Raw genomic sequence first — 23,575 nt, forward strand, 5'->3', positions numbered from 1 at the left:
CCGGGGCGGGGCGGACGCGCTGGGGCGGAGCCCAGGCCGCACGGCCCCGCCTCCCGGTGGGCGGGGCGGGCCGCGCCGCGTGCGTGCGTGCGTGCGTGTGTGCGTGCGCGCGCGCGCAGGCTGCGCTTGCGTCAAGAGCGACGCGACCTCGCTATGGCCCCGGTAGTGGCTGCGGGGGAGGTCGCGCGGGGCGCACGCCTCACCTGGGGCAGGTGGAGGGGGCGGTCTTGGGCGGGGCTGGAAAGCGACGTCCGGGAGGTTCCTGGAGGCGGCGTGTCCGGGAAACCCGATTAGCCGAGCGGCCTGAGAGCGCCGGCTGCCCGCGTGTGCAGCCCACATGCGGCTCCTTGCAGAGGCAGCCGTGGGTTTGCAGCCCCCGAGGAGCGCTGGGTGTCAAACACCGAACGTAGCTATCTTCGGTTCTTAGAACAGTCGGACAAGGTAGGTTTCGGTGAGTTGTCCTGGCCTGGGCAAGCTGTCCTCACTCGCTAGGCTAGATTAGGATTAGATGACAGCGGTGGAGTGAGTGCCTGTTGATGGCTCCTCGGTGGTGCTGGGTTGGCCTGTTCCCTCCCCTGTTCTGTAAGGGATTTTCAGGACCGGATGCGTAGTCGGTTATCAGCAGGTGCTTGCCGAACCACTGTTTTCCCAGCACTTCCAAACCAAATACGGTGGTCGTTTGAGAGCGACTCCAGCAGTGCTCGCTAGATCCTGTGTGAGCTGCAGAATTAGCAGACCGCGCCTGAGTCGGGGAGAGCCCTCACCTGACCGGGGCTTTCGAGAGTAGAACAAGAAGCCATTGCTGTGTGTCCGGTGCTGACTGAGGAGAGGAAGCACCGGCCAGCCAAGGGCTGCCCTTCACGGTGAAGATGTGGGAGCTGGGCTTGGGCGCGGGTGGCCATCAGCTGCAGTCCACATCTCCCAGGCGTTTGGGCTGGCTCTGAGCCTCTCATCACAGAACAACCTGCTCATCATTTTGCTTCCTGCTGGATTTTGTACAGTAGGGACCGTATTGATCTGCCACTTGCTCTGCCTGGCCAGCTCTCCACACAACGAGTAGAGTTGAGTTGCTGATACACTGATATATATGAGAGGTAGCGAGAGAGCCCAGGACCGGGCTGGGCTGAGGCTGGGACCCAGGAACGCAATCCAGGTCTCTCCTATGGGAACTTGAGTTCCATCATTGCCACCTCCGGGACTGCACGAGCTGGAATCGGGAGCTGGCGCTGGATACTGAACTTGGGGATTCTGCCACAGGACAAGTGTGGCTTCACCATGAGGCTAAACACCTGCCTTGCTCATTCATTTTTATCTTGTTTTTAATTTTCATTTATTTGCATTTAGAAGGCAGAAATGAGAGAGATTTTTCCATTTGGAAAGTGGGTACTTGGGTTGAAAGAATAGGAAGTACCAAGACCCTGAGCAGAAACAGGCTTGCTAAGAGTAAGGGCAAGAGTGGGCAAGGGAAGGGATGGTACGAGATGAGATGGGATGGGTGGGCACAGACAGCCCACAGGCCTCGTCGGGAGGGAGACTTTGACCTTACACGGACGCGGGCCCACAGGGCTGGTGAATGGTAAAGGTGGGATGCACACGGCGGCTGGCATGGTGATCCCAGCTCACAGTGGGTTTGGAAGGCACCCAGCCCATGCCTGGCACAAGAGATGTGCTACCAGTATTCCCTCTCTTGGTGTCCCTCTAACGGTGTTTTCCGGTTCCCTAAAGCCTTAATCCTGCTAGGCAGTCACTCCTGATAGTCGCTATAAAGTGTTCCTCTTTCGTTCCTAACTAACGCTTCTTGCTGAGTGGTTTACTTTCTGTAGATCTATCGGTTGGTGTGTCTTTACTCACATTTTTAACCTTTGGATGTTGTCTTAGTCTTGTCCCAGGCTCTGGCTTTAAATGTCATTGACTTCCAAAGTTATATGCAGACCAGACCTTACCCTTGGCCTCCAGGCTTGACTTTCCCACTGCCTACACCACTTCCCTTCTTAGGTGCCCAGGCTGCATCTAAAATTCAACAATCAAAATTGATTTTTTTTTTAAGATTTATGTATTTATTGGTTGGAAAGGCAAAGCAACAGAGAGAGATCTTCCATCCACTTAGTTTATACCCCCAAACAACCACAACAGCCAGGACTGGGCCAGGCCGAAGCCGCTTTCCCAGGTGCATTAGCAGGGAGCTAGATTGGAAGTGGAGCAGCCAAGACTCAAACTGGCACTCAGATTTGGGATATGAGATGCCAGTGTCAAAGCAATGGCTTAACCCAGAGCACCACCACATCGGCCCCGAAAAGGCCGCCCCTAGTCAGCCTGTTCCTTACCCCAACTCTTCTGTTTCCCCGCTTGGAAATGCCACCAGTATCCTAAGGCCAAGCCCACTCCTTCCCTTGACTTAAAAACTAACAAAAATTTATAGCAGTTTAAAAAAAAAATCTAGGGGCAGGTTTGAGTCCTGGCTGCTCCACCTCTGATCCAGCTCCCTACTAATGTGCCTGGGAAAGCTGCAGAAGATGGCCCTAGTGTTTGGGCCCCTGCACCCACATGGGAGACCTGGAAGAAGCTCCTGGCTCCTGGCTTCAGCCTGGCCCAGCAATGGCTGTTGTGGCCATTTGGGGAATGAACCGGCAGATGGAAGATTTTGCTCTCTCCCTCCCTCCCTCTGTCCCTCTCTCTGTAACTCTTTCAAATCAATAAATCTTTTTTTTTTTTTATTTCACATAGAGTTGACTATCTTAACCATTTCTAAGTGTACGCGCAGTTCCGTACATTAAGTCCATTCATATTGTTGTGTAACCTGTCTCCAAAACTTTAGTTTTACAAAACTGAAACGTTAGGGCCAGCGTTGTGGTGTAGCCAGTAAAGCTGCCACCTGCGACCCCGGCATCCCATATGGGCTCCGGTTGTGTCTCAGCTGCACTTCTTTTTTTTTTTTTTTTTTTTTTTTTTTTGACAGGCAGAGTGGACAGTGAGAGAGAGAGACAGAGAGAGAAAGGTCTTCCTTTGCCGTTGGTTCACCCTCCAATGGCCGCCGCTGCAGCCGGCGCACCGCGCTGATCCGATGGCAGGAGCCAGGAGCCAGGTGCTTTTCCTGGTCTCCCATGGGGTGCAGGGCCCAAGCACCTGGGCCATCCTCCACTGCACTCCCTGGCCATAGCAGAGAGCTGGCCTGGAAGAGGGGCAACCGGGACAGAATCCGGCGCCCCGACCGGGACTAGAACCCGGTGTGCCGGCGCCGCAAGGTGGAGGATTAGCCTATTGAGCCACGGCGCCGGCTCAGCTGCACTTCTGATCCAGCTCCCTGCTCATGGCCTGGGAAAAGCAGGATAAGATGGTCCAAGTGCTCCGGCCCCTACACCCACGTGGGAGACCTGGAAGAAGCTCCTGGCCTTAGTCTGGCCCAGCCCTGGCTGTTGATGCCAACTGGGGAGTGAACCAGAAAATGAAAGATCTCTGTCTCCCCCGACTCCCATCCTACCCCATAACTCTTTCAAATAAATAAATAAATCCTAAAAAAGCCTGAAACTATGTACCCATTAAACTCAGCTTGACTTTTTTTTTTAAAAAAAATTTATTTATTTGAAGGGGTTAGAGAGAGAGAGGGAGAGATCTTCCATCCACTGGTTCAGTCCTCAGATGGCCCCAGTGGCCAGGACTGGGCTAGGCTAAAGCCAGGAGCCAGGAGCTTCCTCCTGGTGGGTGGCAGGGGCCCAAGCACTTAATCCATCTTCCGCTGCTTTCCCCAGGCCACGGGGTACTGATGTTGCAGGGGGCAGCTCTGCTCACCATGCCACAGTGCCAGCCCCTAGCTTGACTTGTTTTTTTAGTAATTAATTTGAGAGACAGAGCTCTCATCTGCTGGTTAACCCCATACAGTGCCTGCAGTGCCTGCAGTGCCTGGTCCTGGTCTGGGCCAAAGCCAGTAACCAGGAATGCACTCCAGGTCTCCTGTGGGTGGCAGGAACTGAACCCAGGTACTCCAGTGTGAGATGTAGGCGTCTTAACCTCCAGGCCAAACGTCTACTCCCCAACTTGACTTGCGATAGGTGATTTTGTATGTTTTCTGTGTTTCTTTTTTTGTTATATTAATGTCAAACTTTCTGGACCAGCAGAGCTGAGGCAACCCAAACCTGGACCGAAGTGATGCTACTGAGATAATTCCTCCTTGTGAATGTTAGGGTTAGGATTATTTAGGGTTTGAAGAAGGTGAGAAGGCAGCCAGTTAAAGCAGGAAAGACTTTCACTGTAGGAAGGACAGCACAGTGGAGTTCAAGGTCTAGCCAGCCCGAGAGCAGGCGGTTGGTGGAGGTGGGAGGGGTGGGGTGTGCTGAAGTGAGTGTCCAGCCTTCCAGGCAGTGGGCAGTGACCTATTTATGTTGTTGGGAGGGGGCCATGTGGACATGGCTGAGCCCATCATCCACCATGATGAAGTGGGCTTAGACGGGCAGAAAGCCCCCTTGGCAGGTGTTTATCGGGATTAACCATGTGCACAGTGGTCTGGCCAGGCCAGGACGACCCTGGCAAGGAGCTGTCAATGTCAGAGTCAAGCTAGCAGAATCTTAGTGGCATGCCACAGTGCTATCCTCAGGGATGGTTCGCTTGTGTCCAGTTTTCCAGGTGCGGAGTTGACCATTGGTGTCCCAGTGGCCCACCAAGTCCTAACAGTGAAGTCCTGTCTGGGTCAGTAACAGGTCCCCTTCCTGAAGCCGCTGAGTCCGGGGCTCCAGGAGACAGGAGCTCATCCAGGGTCTCCCACGAGTGGCAGGAAGCCAGCTAAGTGGGCTGTCACCTGCTTCCAGGTGCATTAGCAGGAAGCTGGATTGGAAGTGGAGGAACTTGGACTCGAAGTGGCTCTCCAATAATGAGATGCAGATGTCTCAAGCAGTGGCTTAACTTGCTATTCTGCTATGCCTGCCCTGGATTTTATTTTAAAGGGAAATAAAAATAAAGCTGCAAAGATAAACGTACAGGATGTTCACAACATTTTGTATGATAGGGTGAAGCCAACGACATAGCAGTTGAAGCTTGGTTAAAAAAATCAAGATCCACCTGTACTTGACAATGAGGCAAATTGTACATTGTAATGCTTTCCTGGGTATTGGAATGAGGGGTGTAGTTTATCTTCATTCTTCCTCTGTTAGAGTATTTACATATGTATGCTTTCAGATAAACATACATATTTACAAAGAAAAATTACAGCCTATATATGTATGTTTATACATTTAAGGTGTATCTGAAAGGCAGAATGACAGAGAAAGAGAGAGAGATCTTCCATCCATTGGTTCACTCCTCAAATGCCCTCATCAGCCAAGGGTCGGCCAGGCCAGAGCCAGGAGCCCAGAACTCCATCGGAGTCTCCCACATGCGTAGCAGGGAGCCACGTAGTTGAGCCGTCACTGCTGGCTCTCAGGGTGCACTAGTAGGAAGCTGGTCAGAGCCGAGTAGGTGGGGTTCAGACCAGCACCTAAGCAGTGCCTCAGCCTGCTGCACCACGACACTGGCTCCACGATGTGTATTGTTAACATACAACTTACAGCACTTGTTCACCTGTAAGTGATGAAACTGTGAGTGGTTCCTGTGGTTTCCAAAGGAATAACAAAAAGCAAATGCGTTGGAAGTGGCTTACCGTCCTGTATTTTCTGTGTCCTGTGGCTGTTTCAGATCAGCTCCATGGCTCTTCAGCCTGGCTCAGAGGACATTTCCTACTTGCTGCCTCCAAACGGCGAGCACTGGGAAGGGCGAGCGATTCCTGACTTCACCTATGGGCAGCAGGAACTGGTGGTGGAAGGCATCCAGTGGCCCCAGAGTGCAGCCAGCGCCCTGGACACGTGGGCACTGTCTCGCTTCGACTCTGTGCTGCGCTCTGCCTGGAGTCAGCGAGTGGAGCTTGGGCTCTTTCGCTACCGCCTGGGGGAGCTGCAGACCCGGAGCCTCCCCGGGGCCCTGGGGCTCGTGGCCCAGCTGAACGTGGAGCGAGGCGTGCAGAGGAGGTGCCCTCAGCACATGCGGAGCGTGAGGCAGCCCTTCGACCCCGAGCAGTTCAACTTCAACAAGATCCAGCCAGGAGAAATCCTCTTCCGTTTACGCCGGGAGCCCCGCGTCCCCAGGGCTCTCCAGCAAGAAGACGTCCTCGTGGTGATTAACGTCAGCCCCCTGGAGTGGGGCCACGTGCTACTGGTGCCCGAGCCCGCCCGTGGGCTCCCCCAGCGCCTGCTGCCGGGGGCACTGCGCGCCGGGGTCGAGGCTGTGCTGCTGAGCACACACCCGGGTTTCCGTGTCGGCTTCAACAGCCTGGGCGGCTTGGCCTCAGTCAACCACCTCCACCTCCACGGCTACTACCTGGCCCACAGACTGCCCGTGGAGGGGGCGCCAAGCGTGCCCCTGGGCCCTGGGGGCCTGCTGCACCTGCTCCAGACCCTCCCAGCTCCTGGCTTCCTCTTTTACACCAGCGGGCCAGGGCCTGACTTGGACGCCCTGGTAAGCAGAGTGTGTCGGGCCACTGACTATCTGACTGACCATGAGATTGCACATAACTTGTTTGTGACCAGGGGCACCCCGCCTGGGAAGACATCCCCCTCCTCAGCCCTCACAGGCGTCCGGGTCATTCTGTGGGCCCGGAAGTCCAGCTTTGGAATCAAGGAAGCCGAGGCTTTCAACGTCGCCCTCTGCGAGCTGGCTGGGCACCTCCCTATCAAAACGTCCGAGGCCTTCAGCAGCCTGACGGAGACGGCTGCGGTGGCCCTCATTCAGGACTCCCTGCTGCCCCCAGCCCAGGCACACGAGGTGCAGGCAGCGCTGGTGGCCCTGCTGGAGCAGGAGGAACAATGACCCTTCCACGGCATCTCTCTTCTGTCTGATCGGAGTCCCTTCCCGTAGGGCTGCTCATCACGGTCGTCTGGGAGCGGGTTTCACGCGTGCCTTCTCGCCTGTCGCAGCCTGAGGGAAGTAAAGGACTGAGCTGGGGAGAAACCGCGGGATAAATCCAGTGCTGGAGCACTCGTGGACCTGTGACTGCTTCTCGCCTTTCGCTCTCTGTCTTTCATGAATGTATTTCTTTGAAAGGCAGAGAGACAGAGGCGGAGATCTTCAGTGTACTCGTTCACTCCCTGAATGTCTGTAACGCCCAGCACCGGGCCTGACCAAAGCCGGAACCCAGGAGTTCGATCAGGGTCTCTGTGTCAGTGGCAGGGCTCCGCATGCTTGAGCTGGCGCCTGCTGCCTCCCAGAGAAACATAAGCAGGAAGCTGGCTGGAGGCAGGAGCACAGCCAGGGCTCTAACCAGGCCTTCCAGGAGATGCAGGCCCCCACGTGCACTGTCTTACCTGCTGCACCAAGCGCCTGCCCCTTCTCACCTCCTCTTAGACCCCAGGTGGGGAGCAAACTTAAGGGAGTGTGTGCGAGAGTTCCACACTCCTTTCTTTGTGTTTTTTTTTTTTTTTTTGAATATTTATTTATGTATTTAAAAGAGTTACACAGAGAGAGGAGAGGCAGAGAGAGAGAGAAGTCTTCCATCCGATGGTTCACTCCTCATTGGCCGCAGCGGCCGGAGCTGGGCTGATCCGAAGCCAGAAGCCAGGAGCTTCTTCCGGGTCTCCCACGTGGGTGCATGGCCCCAAGGACTTGGGCCATCTTCTACTGCTTTCCCAGGCCATAGCAGAGAGCTGGATCGGAAGTGGAGCAGTTGGATCTCAAACCAGCGCCCATGTGGGATGCCGGTGCTTCAGGCCAGGGTGCTAACCCGCTGCGCCACAGCGCCGGCCCTGCACACTCCTTTCTACAGACTTTGTCCTCCTGGACCTCTCAGATGTTAGCAGAATGGTAGTTCATGAGCCGCTGTGTGCTCTTCCTCTGTTCTCACTCTGCTTCTTCCCTTCTTGTTTTAAAATTTTTTAAATATTTATTTATTTATTTATTAGAAAGAATTACAGAGTGATGGAGAGAGAGGAAGAGGTCTTCCGTCGACTGGTTCACCCCCCACCCCCAAGTGGCTGCAACAGCCAGGGCAGAGCCAGGCAGGTGCCAGGATCTTCATCTGGGTCTCAAGCACCTGGGCTATCTTCCGCACTGGTTTTCGCCATTAGCAGGGCACTGGATTGGCAGTGGGGCAGCCGGGTCTTGAACCGGCGCCCATATGGGATGTTGGCACTGCAGGTGGTGGCTTTACCCACTGTGCCACAGCGGCGGCCCCAGTCCAGGTTTCTCAAGTGGGTGTCAAGGACCTGACTACCTGAGCCATCACCTCTGCCTCCCAGAGGGCACAGTATCAAGAAAGCGAATTCAGGACGGAGCCCGGCCTCACACTCAGGCGCTTTCATAAGGGATGCAGGCGTCCAGGTGCACCTTCTGGAAATCCACGTTGAGTTCTCTAGTCCCCAGCACTGAGTCCCTCGCGTGGGCCATCCTGCAGGAAGATGGGGTGGCCTGGCAACCTTGAAGTTGCCGAGTATCAAGTGTCAGATTTGGTAGCTCGTTTGTTATCAGAGGACTCCATTCTGCTTAACCAAAGCCGACTGCTGACTTTGCAGCTCATCAGACTTTGGTTTAACTTAACAGATAAATGTAATGCTTGCTTGACAGTTCCAGAAACTGGCCTTGACAGAGCCGGCTGAAGTTGCAAAGTAATCTGGCTTGCTTCGGCCAGATGACCAGATATACGTCTGTGGGCGGAAAGTAAGCCCTGTGACTCTGCCAGCCCCCGATCGCCTGGCCAGAGGCCAGTGTGTGGCTGGCCCTTTCCTCCGTTCCCCTTGTTCCTGACTTCTGCTTCCTTCAAAAGCTGTCCTGCTACTCTAAGGATTGTTGATGTCTAGGTGGAGACCGTCCCTGAGGCTGGGTGTCTGTGGGCCCCTCAGACGTTGGTAGAATGTCATGCAAATAGGCTGCAGGCTGTGACTGGTAGGCTTGCTTCGAGACCCGCCGGCATCTACCCGCACCATAGCTTCCTGTTCTGTATGTGGGAGCCTGTGGTTTTAACCACAGCTTCAAGTTAGTTGCAATCTTCCATCCAGAACTGGCAGAGGAGGGGGGCTGAGCCCCCTACAGGGAAATCGGGCTGTCTCCAAGAGACCCCCCACTATCTCCATGGGCCCCGAGCCAATGAACTTACAGTATGTGAAACCCCTGTGCAGTGGGCACCCCCCTAGAATGACCCAGTGAACAGTAAAGCCTTAACAACCCGTGCACTTCCTGAAAACCAGCGTCCCGCTCGCGGCTCTCCGTCCCAGCTCCTCTCAGACGAGACGCTCTTTCTGTCGCCATGCAAAACAGAAAATAAAGTTTCCACTTTGCAAATTGTTTCCCATCAAATCACCCATCAAACGCACTCCGGTAACCACCCTCCCCTCCGCGCCCGGTGACATTGGTGACAGTGATGTCTGCCTTCTCCTTGGACTGCTGGCTTCTAGAGTAAGCCTGATTTCCCAGCATCAGCTCTTGTCTCTCGGGTGTTGACCTTTGAACAACGAGCAGCCTGACCTACAGGCAGACGTCAGGGCTGAGCTGGGACAGCGGGCACTTGGGACTGCCTCTCCCTGATGGCTGTGCTGTCCTGCAGCCCCTGAGCCCCAGGCAGGCCTCCTGGCATCTTTCCTTGGCACTTCACAAGCTCCCAGTGATGTAGGCAAATCAAAAAATCCAGAGCCAAGTCATCTACATGTGAGTCAAAATGGAAATTTTATTTTTATTAAAGATTTATTTATCTGAAAGAATTACAGAGATCTTCCATCCACTGCTTCATTTCCCAAATGACTGCAACTGTCAGAGCCGGGAGCCAGGAGCTTCATCCGGGTCTCCCACATGGCTGCGGGGGCCCAAGCACTTGGGCCATCCTCTGCTGCTTTCCCAGGTGCACTAGCAGGGAGCTGGATTGGAAGTGGGGCAGCTGGGACTCAAACTGGCACCCATGTGGGATGCTGGCACAGAAAGTGGTGGCTGTACCTGCTACGCCACAGTGCCGGCCCCTGGGTGCAGCTTCTTTAGGGACCTCTGCCTCCCCACTGTCTCTGTGTCACAAGCAACCGCCACTATTTGGTGCCACCCCAAATGACCAGCAGGACACCTGTGTCCACTAACACGGTGTGTGAGCACTGGCCTTCACGATGGACTTCAGGTAGGTGGCTCCCTGTGTCTAGGCCTATATGAGAAAGCTTTAACGTAGAATTTTAGTTGGGGGCTTTATATCCCCAAAGATACGACAGTGCCTCCTTGGGGTGAAGCAGAATATGCGCCTTTCAGCCATTTTATAAGGAAAATAGCTTTTAAAAATTCAGCAATTTTATTTTTTGCCACCGTCATGGTCTTGGCAAATTGCAGCGCATTTAACACCTTTCTCTGCAAGCTTCTGCAGCTACAAGCTCCGATAACACGTCATTCCACTCGGGAGTGCAAACGGCCATCACCAGAAAGTGGATTTTGTGTGTGAGACGGTAAGTTAAATACAGGATTTCCCTCTTTCTCCCCAGGACTGATGTTTCAATGGAAAGCTTTACCCCGCCCAAATACATCTTTCTATAAAAAGCGCCATTGGACCGGCGCCGCGGCTCACTAGGCTAATCCTCCGCCTGCGGCGCCGGCACCTCGGATTCTAGTCCTGGTCGGGACACCGGATTCTGTCCCAGTTGCTCCTCTTCCAGTCCAGCTCTCTGCTGTGGCCCAGGAAGGCAGTGGAGGATAGCCCAAGTGCTTGGACCCTGCACCTGCATGGGAGACCAGGAGAAGCACCTGGCTCCTGGTTTCAGATCAGCGCGGTGCGCCAGCCGTAGTGGCCATTGGAGGGTGAACCAATGGCAAAGGAAGACCTTTCCCTCTGTCTCTCTCGCTGTCCACTCTGCCTGTCAAAAAATTAAAAAAAAAAAAAAAAAAAGAGCCATTGGATTTTATTTACTGTGGGCATTTCTCAACCATTTATATGCTTTGTGATTTTTTTTTTTTTTTGAGATCTTTATTTATTTGAATGGCAGAGGGAAAGAAAAAGAGGAGGAGAGAGAGAGCTTCCATCTGCTGGTTCACTCCCCAAATGGCTGCAACAGCAGGGCTGGGCCAGGCCGAAGTCAGGAGCTCCACTAGGGTCTCCGAAACCAAGGGACTGCAAAGCATCTCAAGAAGGGGCATTTTTGAAAACGCATTTTTATTTATGAGAGGCAGAGAGAGGTCTTCCATGGTCCATGCAGTGGTTCACTCCCCAAATGTCCAACACTGGCTGGGGCTGGGACAGGCAGTACTTGAGTTATCTGCTGCTTCCCAGGGTGCACATTAGCAGGAAGCTGGAACCGCTGCGGAGCTGGGGCTTGAACCCAGGCACTCCGACGTGGGATCGCATCACCACCGCTGCACCCCGGTCACCTGCCCGTGTCCACGTCATCCTGAAGAATGGACAAATGTGAGCCGTCCTCCGCATCTGGCCACACAAGACAAGCTGAGTGGACCCGCTGGTCTGTGGGTGGAGGGGTGAAGCTCGCGAAGGAGGCGGCAGCAGTAAAGGAACAAGGAGCTGTGGGTGGGGGGAGCCGGCGGGAAGCGGGAGGCCTACGTGCCCCGTGACGCACCCCAGAGGGGCCCGGCACCTCGCGCTCAGCCCCGGTCGACCCCCGCTGCAGCTCGGCCAAGATGGCCCCGGCCGGTGCCCTGGCGGGGTGTGGCTCCCGGAGGCCCCGCCCCCCACAACGCTCCTCCGCCAGGGACCGCCCCCGTGTCCATGGCGACGGCGGCGGCGGCGGCTGCTGTCGTGCCGACGGAGGGGCGGCCGCCGCCGCCGCCGGGATCTCGGAGCTACGCGCGACCCCTGAGGGGGAGCGGGCTCCCCCCTCGCGACCGGAGGGGACAGGCGGTCCTGCGGCACGGCGAGGCGGCCCCGGAAGCCGGGCAGCACCCAGGAAGAGCTGGAGCTGTCGGAGGGTGGACATGAGCGACCCTCGGAGTCCAGCCCCGGGCTCCTAGGGGCGGACCCAGCAGCCCCTCAGCTCTCCTGGGAACCTGGAGTGGACGGCGTCCGCTGTGGGCTCTCCCCGCCGCCCTCAGAGCCCAAGGGGTCTCCTCCGCCATCCAGCCCTGGCCCCAGTGTGTAAAACATAAGAGAAGCCTGGGACAGGGAAATCAGGGAAATGGGCCTGCCTAGGAGACCTTGGGTATCTGGTTGTCTTAATAGCAGATTTTCCCCAGCCTAACCCCCGCAAACAAAGCCATGGTCATGGCCCTGCTGTCTCTGTCCAAACCTGCGTGCGCCGCGATGTTGTATGAGCCAGTGCGGTCCGGGACGGCTCCGTAGCCCCGGGCATCCCCCGCCCCTGCAGCCACACTGACCGTCAAGGTCCTGGGAGGGGGGGGGTGGACTCCCCGCGGGAGGTCTGCCGGGTCATTCATCCCCACCTCCTCCCGCAGTGCCTGGGAGGATGGAGCCCAGCACCTGTAAGAGCAGCGGCTCAGAAGAGGACGAGGGCCCCCAGGAGGAGTGTGTTGAAGGGGAAGCTCCCGCTCCGTCTAACCCTTCACCGCAGGCACCCCTAAAGGATGAATGTAAGGCATTTGAGAATGGGATTCCCTTATCCATTGTAGCCAAGAAAATTCCAAAGAAAATCATAGCCCCAACCGATGACTTAGAAGCTGGGAGGAGAAAGAGAAGGCGGAAACACAGGTAACCTCTCCCAGGACCCCTCGCCCCTGGCCGTCCCTTCAGCCTTCCACGGGCCGGGGTCTCAGGTCCTCCTGGTAGCCTTCGCAGCGGGGAAAGAGCTGGTGCGACAGAAGCAAAACCCGGAACCACTCTTGGGCTGGCTGCACCTGGAATGCCAGCCCGCCTGTGTCCCCCTAGCTGTGACTCTGCGAGCTCTCCCTGGGGTGCCTGGCAGCCCGGGGTCCGTGTGTGTCTCCCACTCTGCCTGGTTTTCTTCCAGACTCCTGGCCATCAATCTGACCAGCTGCAAGTATGAGAGTGGTGAGTGAGAGCCCGGCTCCTCACACGGGGGGACACCTGCCCTTGCTGCTCCCACCGTGGGAGGGCCACAGTTGGTAACCAGGAAGGCAAATGGCCGAGAGTCACTACTGCCCCCTTTCCCGATTTTACCAGGGATGAGAAAAAGTTAAAACAGTTTTTTAAAGGATTAAAAAAAAAAAAAAAGATGTATTTGGAAGGCAGAGAGAGAGAATCTTCTATCCACTGGTTTGCTCCCCGAATGGCCACAACAATCAGGACTGGGCCAGGCTGAAGCCAGGAGCCTGGAACTCCATCCGTGTCTCCCACGTGGGCCCCACGCACTTAGGCGGTCTTCTGCTGCCTTCCCAGGTGCATTAATGGAGCCGGGTAGGAAGTGGAGCAGCCGGGACTCGAACTGGCACTCAAATGAAACACTGGTGTCGCAGGGGGCAGTGTAACTCTGCCAGCCCCTTTTAAGGAAGCTTTGAAGGGGCTTCAGTTGTTAAAAAGTAAACAAAAAACTTCCCAGCTAGGTTAGCAATCTTCCCCCCTTCCTGTCCCCACCGGCATCCGTGCAAGGGCCCCTGGCACAGAGGACAGACAGGAGCCGAGACCCTGTTTCCAGCTCTCTCTGCCCCGTGCTTTGGAAGGGCCCTGGCAGCCTCCCGATCTTGGAGCTGCCCCGAGGTGGGGTGGTCCTGACCCATCCCAGCTGCGGTTCTAGGGCTTGTGGCTGCCTGCCCTGACCTTGCTGTCTCCGCAGTGCGACGGGCAGCCCAAGTGTGTGGCCTGAAGGAGGTGGGGGAGGAGGAAGAGTGGACTGTGTACTGGACAGACTGCTCCGTGTCGCTGGAACGAGTCATGGAAATGAAGAGGTTCCAGGTACCAACATCCAGGGGGCACCCGAGGCTGCCGCTCTGTGACTGAGTCCCTGTGCAGGCGGGGAAGGCCACACCCTAGGGGCCCCTGTTCCACTTGGGTCCGGGGCACATCTATTTCCTGAAGGAAGCGTCCGGTGTGCATCGTGTGCTCTGCCTGGTGGCACCTGTGGCGGATGAGCTGGACCTGGGGAGCAGCCTGGGAGGCAGCTTCCTTGAAAGTCCGGGTGGAATTCTGCCGGGCAGCGAGGAAGATGGGCCAGGATCCGCGAGAGGAATGTGACGGCCTCATTGTTTTGTTTTAATTCTCAAATTGGGTTTTGTGGTGCTATTAGCAATTGAGATGGCCACACGTGGCTGGGTGACAGGGATTTGTGCTGAGCCCCCTGGTGGAGATCCCTGGAGGTGCAGACGTCAGGATGCGCTTACCTGAACTAGGACGGCTAAGATGGCACAGGACTTGATCACCCCAAGGGCCTCTGCTCGATCTGTGGTCTGCCATTGCCCCAGGTGTTGTGACACAACATAGGGCTGGAATTTCAAAGGCTCTGCAGGCTGATCTGGGGGGTAGGGGAGAGCCAGGAGGGCTCCCAGAGATAGTCTTAGCAGAGGAGCCCCAGAGAGGGCAGGAGGTGGAGCGGCTACAGACGGCCAGGCCAACAGCTGTGAGCTGGGAAGGCTGGGGCTTCCTGTGCACCAGGCTAAGTGCTTTCACACCGCCTCGCTTCACCAACAGCCCCAAGAGGCGGGTGTCCCTTGAAGAAGAGGACCCCAGGCCCAGAGAGACCAGGTACACCCAGGTGGTGACGAGAAAGGCAGTAAGCAGCACTCCACCTTAGCCCAGGGCTGGTGCTGCTGGTCAGAGCGGCCAGGGGTTCCGGCAGGCGCCCCGGCAATGCCGTGTCCTCCGGGGGCCGTGGCGGCAGTCCCGGGGCTGCTGGCCACAGTCCTTTGAGAAATGTTGTCATCTAACACACCTTGGGCTGATTTGCACCCCTGATGCTTCTGGGACCTGTCCTGGTGTCCAGCGGGAAGTTACAAGGTGGCTCCGAGGTCAAAATTCTGGCTCCTGGATGCTCTTCCTCCCGCCTCTCACTTCTTACCCTCAGCGTGGCTGTGTCAGGAGGAGGCCAAGGAGAGGTTCCTCTCCGGCCTCAGGGAAGCTTCCGGTTCTCCCTCTTATGGTGCTCAGTCTTGCTCCTGCTCTGAGGCTGCCCGAGCCCCCCAGGAACCGCCGCTTCTGCCGTAAACCCACCTGCGCCTCGTTTCAGAAAATCAACCACTTCCCCGGCATGACGGAAATCTGTCGCAAAGATTTGCTGGCGCGGAACCTCAACCGCATGCAGAAACTCTACCCCTCTGAGTACAGCATCTTCCCCCGCACCTGGTGCCTCCCGGCAGAGTGAGTGGAGCCCGGCTCCCCACCGACACCGCCCTCCGCTCCCTCCAGTGGCCTAGGAGTTGCTTGGCGGGGTGGCAGCGGGGCAAGGACAATTTCAGCTGGGTCAAAGGATGTGGGTCTGAGCCCGGGTGCTCCAGGACGAGCCTGGACTAGATAGCGGGAAGCCGTCCCTGGGGGTGGGGGGACAGCCAGGCTGCAACCCTTGACCAGCCCCCTGCCCACATGTAGCTACGGGGACTTCCAGTCCTACGGCCGCCAGCGAAAGACGCGCACTTACATCTGCAAGCCCGACAGTGGCTGTCAGGGACGCGGCATCTTCATCACTCGAAATCCCCGGGACATCAAGCCGGGGGAGCACATGATTTGCCAGCAATACATCTCCAAGGTGAAGGGCGTCCCGCCCCCGGCCCTTGGGGGCGCCTCCCGTCTCCCACACCCCAGAGGAAGCGGTCGGAGGCTCCCACCATTTCTGCTGCCTGCTCCCCCCTCCTCCACCCCACCCCGCCACCGTGATCTTGGAGGCAGCATGGAACCAGCCCTGGGTTTGGATCTTCAATTTTCCATTTCTTAGATCATGTGGCCTTCAGGCAGGCTTCTTACCTTGCTATGCCTGTTTGTGTTATTTGTTAAATGAGCACAGCACAGCCACCGCTTGACATGGCTGTGAAAGTTACCACGAGTTGTTAGGTGTGTGAAGCGCTTAAAGCGGTGTGGGGCCCGCCTTGAGGAACGCGAAGGAGTCACCGTCACCCCCTCGCGGCCTTGCACGCTCTCAGCCCTTCCTCATCGACGGCTTCAAGTTCGACATGCGTGTCTACGTCCTGATCACATCCTGCGACCCCCTGCGGATCTTCATGTACGAGGAGGGCCTGGCCCGCTTTGCCACCATGCCCTACGTGGAGCCCAGCTCTAACAACCTGGTAAGGGGGCTGGGCGGCACCCCCGTCCCTCCCACTGCCACGGGAGCCCAAGCTCCAGGAATGTCCAAGGTAGAGAGGTTTGCCACTGACACCGGAGGACGAGGAAGGAAGGGAGGAGCCAGTGACAGCTGTGAGGAGAGCATTGTGGAGGGGTGGGGACTGAGGAAAAGTCACCCTCTGTGGAAGCCCAGCACAACCTCTTCTTTGAGGAGGGCAGTCCCCTGGTGGGGAGGGACAGGAGCGAGCAATTCTGAGGAGCAGGGGTGACAAACAGGCAACAAAGGGCCTGCGAGGAGGGCTGCGACGGTGGGGCTGCTCTTCCCAGGATGACGTCTGTATGCACCTGACCAACTATGCCATCAACAAGCACAATGAGAATTTTGTGCGGGATGATGCCGTGGGCAGTAAGAGGTACTCCCGACTCCGACTCCTTGGTTCCTGCCTCCTCTGCCCCTTAGCCGTACAGCCTCAGAAGCTCAGGAAAACTCTGCCTCCACAGCCCCTTGCCCCCTGCCTGAGCTCTTAAGTGCAGCCCCAAACCCCACCTGGTAGCTCATTCCCGCTCCCCGCTGCCAGAGGCCCCAAGGCAGCACTGGGTGCAGGCACAGAGTGTGGGTTAGTGCCCGAGAGCCTGCTGCCTGTGGCCAGGCCCTGCTGGCCTGTCGGGAGGTCTTCCTCTGAGCCCTGGGCCTCACAGGAAGCTGTCAACACTGAACACCTGGCTACGTGAGCACAGCTATGAGCCTCGAGAGCTGTGGGGGGACATTGAGGACATCATCATCAAAACCGTCATCTCGGCCCATTCTGTTCTCCGCCACAACTACCGAACCTGTTTCCCCCAATACCTGAGCGGAGGTACATGTGCTTGTTTTGAGATCCTTGGCTTTGACATCTTGCTGGACCACAAGCTAAAGCCCTGGCTGCTGGAGGTGAGGCTTCTCCTTGAACGGGACACCAGGTGGTGGCTCGGGCAGAACCGGGGGGCGGGGGGGGGCGTGGAAGCCCTAGGGTGGGGCGGGAACCTGCAGCTGTGCGACGGCCACCCTTGGAAGCTGCTGAGTCAAACCTCGGCGGCCTCTGGCTCTAGCGCCGCAATCCAGATGTGGGGTCCCCCGTGTCACTTGTGTAAGCCGTGACTCTAAGACACCACTCTATCCAGAAGCCACACTGTCTGGTTTGCTCCTGCCAGCCTGTGACTTGGAGAGATCTCCGTCAGAGTCCCGTGGCCTGGGGCGCCACGGCATCCGGCCTCCCTGGCCGAGGCCACCGCAGGGAAGGTCTCTCCTACCCACTCCAGTGAGGCCCACAAGAGACCCACCTGCCAAGGCAACCATGTGTTTAAGCGGGTGATTTTGTGTGGGCCGTGAACGTCTGTAAACATCCCAGTGACCCTGGGCGGAGCAAGGCTCCCCCTCCCCACCCCACCCCCTGTAGGGAGCAGGTGGGTAATGAGTCCTCCCGGCAGGTAAACCACTCTCCCAGCTTCACCACGGACTCGCGCCTGGACCGCGAGGTGAAGGACGCGCTCCTCTGTGACGCCATGACCCTGGTCAACCTCCGCGGCTGTGACAAGAAGAAGGTGATGGAGGAAGACAAGCGGCGAGTGAAGGAGCGGCTGTTCCAGTGCCACGCACAGCCCCGAGAGCCCAGGTGCGCCGGGTGTCTGCCCTGTCTCACTGTGTCTTCTCCACTACTACTCTCCCTGCAGCCCAAGTCTCTCAGGGAGGAGGAGCCTGCGGAACAAACAGAACAACGAAAAAAGCGAACACTGTGGGGCTGATTTGCTTGTAAGACCAATTTTGGCAGAGAAAATAATACAGTTTGTATCATAAACAGTTTGTTCAACATTCAGAAGATACGATGAGGGCCAGGCGTTTGGCCTAGTGGGCAGGATGCTCCGCTCCCAAATCAGAGGACCTGGCTTTGCCAGCTGGCTCCACTCCTGACTGCGGCTTCCTGCGAGTGTTGACCCTGGGGAGCAGCAGTGATGGCTCACTTGGGTCCCTACCACCCACTCGGGAGGCCTGCACGGAGTTCCTGGCTCCCAGCTTCCTGGCAGGCATCCAAGGGATGACCCGCTGATGAGACTTCTCTATGCCTCTCACTTTAAAAAAAAAAAAAAAAAAAAAAAAGGAGAAGAAGAAAATAGCAGTGAAGTCATTTCTCCCCCTCTTCTACCCAGTCTTCCTCCCCAGAGCCAATCAGCCAAGCACGGAGGGAACTTATCTGTGTGTTCATGCAAAGCAATGTTTCCATTTATTCAGTTGCCTAATGCCTACTCCCTCTGCCACCTGCTTAGCCATGTATTTTATTTTCATATTAGAACACGAGGAAATTTATGTGATTTTATTAACTGTTTTTTGTTTTTAAAGCTTTTTATTTATTTGAGAGGTAGAGCTGCAGACAGAAAGAGAGATGTCTTCCATCTGATGGTTCACTCCCCAATTGGCCCCAAAGGCTGGAGCTGAGCCAAGCCAAAACCAGAAGTCAGGAGCTTCTGGGTCTCCCATGCAGGTGCAGGGGTCCAAGGACTTGGGCCATCTTCTACTGCTTTCCCAGGCCATAGCAGAGAGCTGGATCAGAAGAGGAGCAGCCGGCACTAGAACTGGCACCCATATGGGATGCCGGCACTGCAGGCGATGGCTTTCCCCACTACGTCACGGCAAAGGGCCAGTCAAAATTTTTTATATAAAAGTGAGGACAGATGGTTGGGAACTACTGGACTAAATGGGCAGAAGTACAATTATACACTAGGCAGGCATTTAAAAATATTGCTGTGTGACCCCATTTTGAAAGAGCAAGGGCCGGCCCCGCGGCTCACTAGGCTAATCCTCCACCTGTGGCACTGGCACCCCGGGTTCTAGTCCTGGTCGGGGCGCCAGATTCTGTCCCAGTTGCTCCTCTTCCAGTCCAGCTCTCTGCTGTGGAGTGCAGTGGAGGATGGCCCAAGTGCTTGGGCCCTGCACCTGCATGGGAGACCAGGAGAAGCACCTGGCTCCTGGCTTCAGATCAGCGCGGTGCGCTGGCCGTAGCGGCCATTGGAGGGTGAACCAACGGCAAAGGAAGACCTTTCTCTCTGTCTCTCTCTCTCACTGTCCACTCTGCCTGTCAAAAATCAAAAAAATAAAATAAAATAAAAGAGAGAGAGAGCAAGAATGAGAGCAGTGAGAGCAGACACATGAGCTAGTGAGAGGCAAAACCAGGATCTCAACTCCGGAGGTCCATCCCTAACTCCTAGCACACAACCAATACACTAATTACATTAAGATCATGGGATCATGGGAGGTTGAAATCTTTTTTTTTTTTTTTTTGCTCTTCTATATTTTCTGTAGTAAATATGTATTACTATCTTTAATTTAAAAAGATTTATTTTGCGCCAGTGCCGTGGCTCACTTGGTTAATCCTCTGCCTGCAGCACCGGCATCCCATATGGATGCCAGATTCTGTCCCGGTTGCTCCTCTTCCAGGCCAGCTCTCTGCTGTGGCCCGGGAAGGCAGTGGAGGATGGCCCAAGTGCTTGGGCCCTGCACTTGCAGGGGAGACTGGGAGGAAGCACCTGGCTCCTGGCTTTGGATCGGCGTAGCTCCAGCTGTAGCAGCCATTTAGGGGGGTGAACCAACAGAAGGAAGATCTTTCTCTCTGTCTCTCTCACTGTCTAACTCTTTCTCTCAAGTAAATTTAAAAAAGATTTATTTTATTGATTTGAAAGTCAGAGAGAGAGGGGGCGATCTTCCATCTGCTGGTTCACTCCCCAAATGGCCACAACACACAGGGCTGCTCCAGGCTAAAGGCAGGAGTCTGGAACTTGAGTCATCTGGGTCTCCCACATGGGTGGCAGGAACCCAAGTACTCTAACCATCTCCTGCTGCTTTGCCAGGTGCATTAGCAGGGAGCTGGATCGGAAGTAGAGCAGCAGGACTCCAACCAGCACTCATATGTGATGTTGGCATTGCAGGGAGTGGCTTAACCCACTGCACCTCAATGCTGGCCCCTGTATTACCCTTTCTAATCAGAAACCTAAAAGCCTATACATGTGGGGTTTGCCAAAGACAGGCCTGGCAGCTTTGCCCACATGGTCAGAGGCATGGGTGGCCAAGCAGCTGGTGGGAGGCTCTAGAAGCCTCAGCTGGTCCCCCCTGGTCTCCCCTCTGCTTGGTTTCCCCAGGCGGGAACAGGTCGAGTCCTCGCATTTGGCAATGTTGGACCAGCAGCGCTACGAGGATTCCCACCTTGGGGGATACCGGCGCATCTACCCTGGGCCCAACATGGAGAAGTACGCTCCCTTCTTCAAACACAACAGCTCCCTCTTCCAGGAGACCGCAGCCTCCAAGGCCAGGGAGGAGTGTGCCAGGTACTTTGTCCCGCGTGCTCCTCTGTACCCGGGGAGCCCACTGCTTGCCAGCAGCAGGAGAGGAGCTGCAGCCCGTCTCTTAATCGGTCTCTTAATGATGCTGGCTGTTTCGTCCAGAGAACAGAGCCTAACTTCCTCCTCTTCCCACCCATTTTCCCTCAGCCCCCTTCTCCCCAACACGCTTTCTCCAGTGTCTGAAGCTGCCTGCTGTGTCTTGTCAGGCAGCAGCTGGAAGAGATCCGCCTGAAGCAGGAACAGCAGGACACCTCGGGTGCTCGACGGCGAAAGGAAAGCAAGGACCAGAACCAGGGCGAATCTGCCGGGGAGAGGAGCCGCGCCAGGCCGAGGCCCCGGGGCCCTGCCACTCACCTGGCCCACAGGAACCGGATCCAGGAGAGAGAGGTGTCGGGGGCTTTGTGGCTCTTACCTTCCTGCAGGCAAATGGGTCGGGACTCCTGGAGGAAGGAATATGCTGTCTTCTCCTCCCCTTGTATGAGAGAGAGGGAGAGAGAGAGGAGGGAGAGAGAGAGGAGTTTCTAATCAGTGAGTCTGACTTTTTGGGACAGGAAGGTGAGAGAATGGACAGCAAAGGGAGCCTTGCATAGACTGAGGGAAGGGAGGGCAGGTAGGCAGGCGGCCCGCGGCGCTCCTGGCTGAGGGTGTCTGCGCCGCATCCTTGGAGAGCCTGCATTTCTCTCTGCTGTACCTTGTAGCTGGTCCCAGTGCACCTGGACACCATGCAACCTCAAGATATTGTGGAAGAGGAGGAGCTGGAGCGGTTGAAGGCCCTGATACAAAGGGAGAATCTTATCCGAAGCATGGGTATCATACAGCAGCTCACCCGCATGCTGCACCCCAGTCACCAGGGCCAGAAAAAGCCTCATGAGTATCGGGTGAGGGTCCTTACGAAGCTTCCTCCCCCAGACCCAGGGAAGCAGGGCTGTGGGACCGACACATGGTGGTGGTGGCACCAGAGGAGGTTTATGTGATGGTATCCATCAGCGGAGCCTGGGAAAGCAGAGTGCGGCTGGGCCTGGGAGAGGGTCTGTTGGTTTCACCTGTTCCCAGGCTCCCTCGTTTTTGAGAGTGACAACCACCAAGGCATGGTCCCTGACCCTCTCAATTATCAGAGACTTGTTCTATATATTTGGTCTTATAGTCCCCCCAGACCCAATGACTGGCAGACAGCAAGGCCACCACCCCTCCCTTGGTGGCTTCTGAGTCATTTTCTCCCAAGCACTGCCAGTGCCCCGGATCTAAAAGGAGAGAAGTCAACAGTCTTGGGTCAACAGTCTGGCTGCACTCACTCTTCCCCGGGCTGGTGGCAAACCTCTTGGGTCCTGTTGTCTCTGGCTGAACCCCAAAGGAGTAACTGGGTACGCAGTGGCCATGGCCGAGAGGAGATTTTTTTCAGCGACCCGTTTCTTCCGACACTCCACCTGGCCTCCCAAGAGATGTGGTAAGAGGCTGCTCTTCTCCTCCAGCCTAGATGTCACCAGGACGGGCCGGGCAATCAGGAGCCACAGACGGTGAATCTGGTCCCACTGATGCTCCTGAGAGGCCCTGCCGCGAGGCAGGTCGCTCCTCACCTCCTGCACCTGGTTCGGCCCCAGGAATTGATCCCTAGGATCTTAGGGCCGCTGACAAACGTGGACGCTGCGGTTCCACACCAGCCCCGGTGCCACCTGCAGTCCAAGAGCCTCAGCTGGACAGGAGACCCAGCAGTCATCAGCTCCCGTTTCTTGTCAATGAAGAGATCCGGGAGGCACTATTTTTCCAGCACTAGATTCAGGCTCACTGGCAGTAAGTATAGGAAACTAGCCTTTGGTCATTGCGACCTGTGTCAATTCCCACTAGCAACTACTGCCGACGGGATGCTCCCAAGAGACAATACGGCACTTAGAGCAGTACCGGGAGCGGGGGAGGGGAGAGGGCCGGTGTGTTGCCCTCTTTGTAATGCACGGGTCCTGCCGTGCTAGAAATGGTAGCGCTACAGCATCTCAGCCCCGGTTAACAGGGAACGGGACAAGGAAACATCCCAACTGTAACACCTGGTGGGCGGCATCCAGCGTGGGAAGCCGCTCCCCTGTGCTGGTGACTGGAGCACAGGTGGGAAAGAGGTGAGGACAGCTCTAAGTATCAGCTCTGAGGGGCCCATGTTTCCACTGCAGAAGGCCAAGCCAGCAGAAGGCTAGAAGCCATAAACCGCACCCTGACGGGATCAGTGCCGCCCCCCCTAACCCCAAAGCAGGGCTACCTTCTGCGACCGGAGAGAGCGGCGAGTGAATCATGGACTGGATGCACTTTGCCCTCCATGATACATTCTGAACACATAGCGACCAAGCGCCTCACCCTCTGCCGCGCCTCTGCACCCGCACAGCGTTCCGGTGCCCTCAACATCACCCAGCACAGGTAAACGCAGGAGGGAAAGCCCAGCACCGGACCTCTCCTGGAGACGCCCCTGCGGTGCCCCAAGCGGCAGAGGGCCTTCGATCTGCCCAACGAACGACGGCCACCGGGTTCCAGTTTGACACAGGACCCTCGACTGCGTAAGGCCAAAAGACACCGAGAATTCCTCAACGCCCTAAGACTGCTCGGGGATCCACGAAGACTCAACGGCGAAGGGGAGCCACGGCTGGCCATCGCGCTCATCACTGCTCGTCAAGCCTTAGCCCGTGCTTTACTCGCTGGGCGCTGGGTTCGAACCCTGGGTGCGGCCTGGGGCTGGAGATCAACCAGGCGACAAGGAGCCCCGTCCCCGGAGGAGCCGAGTGCCCACCGCACGGCGCTTGGGTAGCCTCAGCAGCCGGCCAAGGGGCGCCCTTCCCGCCGCAGTGGTGGGGACAGGCCTGGGCAGGCTGGGCAAAGGGGGCGGCTTTTGGCAATTGAATCTTTTTATTAAAGTTTATGTCGTTTTCCAGGCGCGTCCTGTACCTCAATTCGACCCTCGCCTTCCTCTAGGAAACCCCTCACCACTGTTAAGAGGCGGCGAGGGTGGGGCGCAACCAACCAAGAGCCCAGATCTCCCCGGCCCGCGAGCCGGATGGACGGGCTACCCTCCCCTACTTCCGGTCCCGGGACGCCTTCCGCTTCCGGTTCCGCCCTTCAGCTTCCGGT

At 56.6% G+C, this 23,575-nt stretch overlaps 2 protein-coding genes and 1 long non-coding RNA gene across 3 annotated transcripts; 2 read left to right on the forward strand and 1 right to left on the reverse strand.

Moving 5' to 3' along the window:
* The first annotated feature begins 100 nt into the window (after positions 1–100).
* GDPGP1 (GDP-D-glucose phosphorylase 1) lies at positions 101–9,707 on the forward strand. The gene is made up of 2 exons (XM_002721490.6): positions 101–441; positions 5,662–9,707. The coding sequence occupies exon 2, from the start codon at positions 5,671–5,673 to the stop codon at positions 6,826–6,828; it is 1,158 nt and encodes a 385-aa protein (XP_002721536.3). The 5' UTR covers positions 101–441; positions 5,662–5,670; the 3' UTR covers positions 6,829–9,707.
* Positions 9,708–11,108: 1,401 nt separating this feature from the next.
* LOC138844741 (uncharacterized) lies at positions 11,109–11,634 on the reverse strand. Its single transcript, XR_016218343.1, has 2 exons — positions 11,544–11,634; positions 11,109–11,360 (listed from the first exon to the last, which is right to left on the reverse strand). It is a non-coding gene; the product is annotated as an uncharacterized LOC138844741 (long non-coding RNA).
* A 298-nt stretch (positions 11,635–11,932) lies between these two features.
* Positions 11,933–23,516, forward strand: TTLL13 (tubulin tyrosine ligase like 13). The gene is made up of 15 exons (XM_089310720.1): positions 11,933–12,054; positions 12,376–12,628; positions 12,888–12,928; positions 13,671–13,789; positions 15,057–15,187; positions 15,416–15,572; positions 15,964–16,107; positions 16,433–16,518; positions 16,805–17,036; positions 17,573–17,757; positions 20,273–20,458; positions 20,680–20,860; positions 21,172–21,351; positions 21,943–22,261; positions 22,630–23,516. Coding segments are annotated over exons 1-15 (2,460 nt in total). The 5' UTR covers positions 11,933–12,053; the 3' UTR covers positions 22,875–23,516.
* Positions 23,517–23,575: the final 59 nt, after the last annotated feature.

Source organism: Oryctolagus cuniculus, chromosome 12 (genome assembly GCF_051225735.1).
Source record: "Oryctolagus cuniculus isolate XC-2025 breed Fujian yellow rabbit chromosome 12, ASM5122573v1, whole genome shotgun sequence".
Classification (NCBI taxonomy): domain Eukaryota; kingdom Metazoa; phylum Chordata; class Mammalia; order Lagomorpha; family Leporidae; genus Oryctolagus; species Oryctolagus cuniculus.